Raw genomic sequence first — 6,000 nt, 5'->3', positions numbered from 1 at the left:
ACCTTTGTCCTCCTCGGAGAAACTTTTAGCATATGAAGGAGAGCCACTTCAGGAGGGAGATAGCACAAGGTATAGAAGCACTGTTGGAGCATTGCAGTACTTGACTCTTACTCGTCCAGATATCTCTTTTGCTGTTAATAAGGTTTGTCAATATCTGCATGCACCTACTACTACACATTGGACAGCTGTCAAGAGAATTGTAAGGTATGTTAAACATACTATGGGAACAGGACTGCATTTCAGACGCTCCAATTCCACTCTTGTGAGTGCATTCTCCGATGTTGATTGGGCAGGTTGCAATGATGATAGAAAATCAAATGGAGGCTTTGCAGTATTTTTTGGTCATAATCTTATTCCTTGGAGTGCCAGGAAACAGGCCACTGTGTCAAGGTCAAGTACAGAGGCTGAGTACAAATCTTTGGCTAATGCAACTGCAGAAATTATTTGGATTGAGTCACTACTAGAAGAATTGGGAATTAAGCAGAATCGCATCTCATGCTTATGGTGTGATAATTTGGGAGCAACATATTTGTCAGCAAATCCAGTGTTTCATGCAAGAACCAAGCATATAGAGATTGACTTTCACTTTGTACGTGAAAGGGTTGCAGCAAAGAAACTTGAGATACGGTTCATTCCTTCCAAAGATCAAGTGGCGGATGGATTTACTAAGGCACTACCAGCAAAACCATTTGAAGAGTTCAAGAGGAATCTAAACGTAGGATAGTTGAGATTAAGGGAGGGTGTTAGAATTTGTGTTTATCTCCTTGATGTAATCTCAACCTTATTCTATCTCTCTCTCCCGTAGCCTGCTAGGATTCCTGTAAACAGCCAACTCCTCTCCCGACTTGGTTTCCTCTTCTTGTAAGCCACGACAGGGCTGTTCTGTCTCTCGCAATATAAATCAACGCGGCTCCTCATCGAGGAGTATGAACGCTTCCAAATCTTTCAATTTTTACAGCACTGGAAACATGCATGAACTTGCACTTGATTTAGAACGGAGTTGGCGCATCAATCCTCGATCATCTGGCAGTCCTAGCAGTAGAAACTTTTAGCCTGTCATTTTTTGAATCTTTCAGCTGGTAGCCATAGACTGTTGCATGCATTGCAGGGAGAGGTTGCTCATAATGTCAGTTTATCTGTGCTTGCTTTGGCTTAATAATTTCAAGGGCAAAGCAAATTAGAAAAAAAAATAAACTTTATCGTACCCCAGCGTTGGTGATTCTGGTTGCTCATCCCTTTCTGCATGGTCTGGATAGCTGAGTTCCAGACGAACTGGATCCTCTCGAGCAGCAATGTAGTACTCACTAGATGAACTTGTAATTGTCCCGTTTACTTCGGCCTGGCCATTTAACTGAAAATGGAATCAACATGACAACTTACATATGCACATGTACGCAAGATAAGTTTGTGGAGTATGGATTGAGTGCTCCTTTAAACTCCCTTTGTTTTATTTTATTTTATTTTTCCATGGATCGATGGACTCTTATACTCAGTGGCGGAGACAGGGGGGGACCAGCAGGGGCCCTGGCCCCCCTAATACAACTGATTTAAGCCTAATATACATCTGAACAAGTGATTATTTGCTATGAAAATGGTGTATTATGGTGGGCTGGCCCTCCCTGACGAGGCTCAGCAACACTCGGCCCTCCTCATCCTTTTTTCCTGGCTCCGCCACTGCTTATACTCATGCACCTTGTTTTGCAAATCTATGTTCTCTTGACGAATGATGTTTAGTTTCTTGTGTAGCTCAATATTTTCCTGGTGCACGAGGCTTGCCTGCAGTTCAAAAACATTAGGCTATTTAGACATAAAACGTACCGCCCTATAATATGGTGGTAATAGCTTCGTAATGATAAAAGCACTTACCTTCTTCTTTAGCTCTTCAGTTTCATCAATCATAAGTTGGTCCTGGAAAGAACAACGTGGTTAGTGGCACTACAGATGCATGATGTCTATATACATATTTTGCATGATATCTACATTGTGGTTAGGAACACTAAGCATTACCTTTGTTAGCCGAATGTTATGTATGCTTGTTTCCAGCTGGTTCTCTAAACCCCTCAAGTCTTCCAAACCTAAGCCAGATAGATGTTGTCCCAGCAACTGTCTGCAGTAGTTTAGTGAATGCACACATGTATTAGTGCTCTTCTCTCTAAATATACTTAGATAATTTGTTGATTTTCTATTACTGTTCATTAGGGGTGTTAACAGTGCAACTTCTGTTATAAGAAATTATGTATCAGAAGAACCTTTCTTTTATCACTATTTCATTGTTGCTCAAATAAAAGTTATTTTTTGCTTTTGCAAATATATACAGTTATGTGATATTATACATTGCCTTTCATTGTAAAATTCATATTATTTTTCATGCATGCGGATACAAGGAGTCATCAAACTACGGCAGTGGTAGAGGGAAATGCATGACCAGTTTTCGTCCGTATTAATATTATCTTGAAAATATGAGAAATTGATAACCTTAAGCCTTATTTTTTAATATTTGAGGGAATACAACCAAAGGGAACACACATATATCGATACATGCTCGGACGCTGCATGGAATAACTGTTAGCAATATAGTGCGAGTGTGTACTCATCGTAATCTGAGTATGGATAATACGCCTATTAGGGCTTTGAATGGACGTAATTTAATACTTTAGCAGATGCAAAATCAGTAGCTATTTCTTTCATAATTACTATTGATATATCAATCATATAAGTTTACGTGTAATTGTTTTTGTAGGGATAATTTATTTGGCATACCTATGATTCTCTTGCAAGTTATGTAGTTGTTGCCTCAGACGCACTCCCTCCGCTTGCCAGAACTGTTAATGGATTTTCATGTATATAGCAATAGTTTGTGCTCTCGAAATTGAAATAGAACAAATGAACAAAGAGAACCTATATTGTAGTGGGTGTATTCTAATTTGGTGGAATAGTGAATTACCCATTCACTGGAACTGCTAAAGCAAAGAGAATAGTTCCATATTATGTACATAACTATTGCTAACAACCAGATCTAGTTCCTTAGATGTCACTAACATATTGTAATCCCATGTGCAAGATGTTGGGAATGATATCTCATTCACATTTAGACAAGAAAAGTCTATCCACTTTGGGTCGTGATCCTAGATCCCCGGTGAAAAATGGGCAAGGGAGAGCTAGGGGTTCCCACATTAGATATGGCTATATGGAAATGGCCGTCCTAATGGTTGTTTGCAAATTAGTGATCATCATACACTATTCCTTCATGATTCTTACTGTTAACTTTCACCGTTGTTATCCTATGAGAAGGTATATTGCTAAATATATGGTGAATTAATTAGAGATGCCATGCATGTTTTCCACATGTCACGAAGATGAGCTATGTACTTTCAACTACAGTATAAGGACACGAAGAAAAGACTCGATGAACTTGGAAGAAAACATAAACCACATGACTAGCTAGCTTATTGATAAACATTGATTGAGCATACCTTAGCCTCAGCGCTTGCACTCATGAATTGTTGGCCCTCCTTAACATGTTGGTATCTTTCAATTATGGATTTCATCCTAGTAAAGGGATAACATATTATAAGCTCACAGACAAGACATAATTATAGCATGAGTGAGTGCATGAGGAAAAGATTCTACATCAATAGTTTCTTTGTGTTACTTTCATACATGGGATGCATATTGGAATGAATGTTTAGTCATAGTATATGCATGTATTACTTGTGTATGATCGAAGGGTAACATAATTTTATTTATATACATTTTTTATTAAACCCATCGGTTCATATTGTTTAAATAGTACCGACCTGAATATTTAATTAAAAAGGGTTTGTGTAGTATTGTCCTAATTTTGAAAACTAAGTACATATGAATAGGTGTAAAAATGGAAACATCGAAAATAAAAAGAAATATGTATGAACTAATGTCCTAGACTTGGCTAGTATCTTGGATGATACCGAAGAAACAAATTGGCTAATGATCTCTATATATAATAATTGATACATGAAAAAAGTATTCATAAGTACTTGCTAATGTGATTTGGAGATAATATATATAGAGGAGAAGTGGGAGCTTGAGAATTTGAGACAGCATGAAATGGCCATAAAGGTACTTCACAATGTTAGTAATGAAAATAAGCTGGAGAGAGAAAATAATGTGTCTCATATGATCAGTAGGTAATTAATATAATTGGAGGGGGAGATAGCAAGGAGTAAACCATTTGCAAATTAACTGTTACTAGGTATGCATGCACACTATGTGGAAACATGTTCAATACAGTGTTTTCTTCAAATATGTGGTGCTTTTGAGTCCTAATCAGTGAGAACTTGTGAATGCATCAACAAATAACACTAGTTTGCCGCAAATAACAAGTAAATAACACTATTTGAAATTACATGCTTAAGTGAGATTACACATATCAACAAACACCACCAGACCTGCTCATATCTTATACAGGCGAGACTAGCAAAATACCAGCTCATCCTTTTACTAAGGTGACATCTCTCGATCGTCAATATAGAGAAAGGAGATGCGTGGACTTCGCATGCTCTGCGAAGTAGGAAAGTAAAATATCGTCAAAAAAATAATTAGGAGCAACAAGGCAGTAATCAATTTGAGATAGCAAGGAGGAAACCATTTGCAAATTAAATGTTACTAGGAAACCATTTGCAAATTAACGTTCTTGGGTGGAATGAAGAAATTATTTAAATTTAGCTCGGAACATTGACTGATGGCATGGGCATGAATTAATACTGAATCACTTGTTAACCGAGGTTCTAGGTGTGCTTGCAAGATTCATCTACCGGGGTTTGCACGTGTTGAGAGATAGAGGGTATGTTTGGTTGATGGTAAATTCAACCCTCCAATTCTACATGAATGTTTTGTGCTTTCCTTGGATAGTAGCCAAAATATTGACATTTCGGTGCTCTCTAGCCAAAATATCGGCTAGCCAAATTTGTTGCTGCAGTTGGTAGATTTTGTACTAAAACCAAACATGCTCTAAGAAAGATGGTGGTTGGATCTTGTTATTCAGGAAGGCACGTCGAACTCCATATAGATGCACTCGCAAGCAAGATGGGGGTCTAAATTAGTTTGAAGAAGGCAATATGTTATATATGGATCTATAGAACATGAACTTGGAGGGCCAGAGATATAAACAGCACCGTACCCGGAGTTGGAGTTGGAGTAGTCGTAGAGGCGTCCGGTGTTGGAGAAGAGGAGGACGGCTACCTGCGCATCGCAGAGGACGCCCAGCTCCCTGGCTTTCTTGAACAGCCCGCTCTTCCTCTTGGAGAAGGTCACCTGCCGGCTCGTCGTGTTTTCGATCCTCTCGATGACCGCCTTTCCCCGGACCATCACGTACCACCAGTGATCCACGAGCTTGAGCAGATAGCAAGCACGCCGGCCGGCTAACCGGAGATTTTATCGACACACACACAGAGAGAGAGAGAGAGTGCTGTGTGGGGGAGTTGGTCACCTGAGGTTTGTTTGAAAAGCACTACACTTGTTACCCACTTTGCCTCACAGTCTCGTCATTCCAACGTATTGGAAACTGACACGTTGGCTCACGTAGCATAGATAATGCATGTGCTCCCGGAGTATTATACAGAGCCTATACCCTTCTTTGGGGCAAGGCAAAGACCAACTTGAATGCTAACCCTTGTTAATTTTTCCCCTCTTTGGAGCTTTGTGCAACGACTTTGGGTCATGGTGGCATATGGTGCAGACAACATAATCGTCTGCATGTGCCCACATCTGTACGGCAGCGTATCATCGTCCACTGTCATACAATGTTTTAGTAACAATTTCCCTCCGTACATAGATAAATGCCGGCAGTGCTCCGTACAGATCGATGCAGACTTGTACTCCTCCGTTCCAAAATAGATAACTCATCTTTATACTAACTTTGTATTAAAGTTAGTATAAAGTTGAGTCATCTATTTTAGAACGGAGGGAATAGTTAACAACTTGCTAGTCCATTCAAACCTCTCTTGCTCGATCTTCAGCATA

At 39.4% G+C, this 6,000-nt stretch overlaps 1 protein-coding gene across 1 annotated transcript; it reads right to left on the bottom strand.

The window, feature by feature from the left end:
• Positions 1-1,435: 1,435 nt before the first annotated feature.
• On the bottom strand, positions 1,436-5,481 carry LOC125545927 (MADS-box transcription factor 23-like). The gene is made up of 6 exons (XM_048710016.1): positions 5,159-5,481; positions 3,474-3,549; positions 2,761-2,822; positions 2,008-2,107; positions 1,867-1,908; positions 1,436-1,776 (listed from the first exon to the last, which is right to left on the bottom strand). The coding sequence occupies exons 1-6, from the start codon at positions 5,344-5,346 to the stop codon at positions 1,630-1,632; spliced, it is 615 nt and encodes a 204-aa protein (XP_048565973.1). The 5' UTR covers positions 5,347-5,481; the 3' UTR covers positions 1,436-1,629.
• Positions 5,482-6,000: the final 519 nt, after the last annotated feature.

Source organism: Triticum urartu, chromosome 1 (genome assembly GCF_003073215.2).
Source record: "Triticum urartu cultivar G1812 chromosome 1, Tu2.1, whole genome shotgun sequence".
Taxonomy (NCBI): Eukaryota; Viridiplantae; Streptophyta; class Magnoliopsida; order Poales; family Poaceae; genus Triticum; species Triticum urartu.
Note: the sequence above shows the minus strand (reverse complement) of the source record. Positions and strands in the feature narration are given on the sequence as shown.

What these genes read in the sequence shown, in the direction of transcription:
- LOC125545927 (XM_048710016.1), bottom strand. Translation starts at nt 5,346, where the DNA reads ATGGTCCGGGGAAAGGCGGTCATCGAGAGGATCGAAAACACGACGAGC. An exon ending in AACTTGCAAGAGAATCATAG is followed by an intron (nt 2,108 to 2,760) that starts GTATGCCAAATA and finishes AAACTACTGCAG; the next exon opens with ACAGTTGCTGGGACAACATC. An exon ending in CTGAAGAGCTAAAGAAGAAG is followed by an intron (nt 1,777 to 1,866) that starts GTAAGTGCTTTT and finishes TTTGAACTGCAG; the next exon opens with GCAAGCCTCGTGCACCAGGA.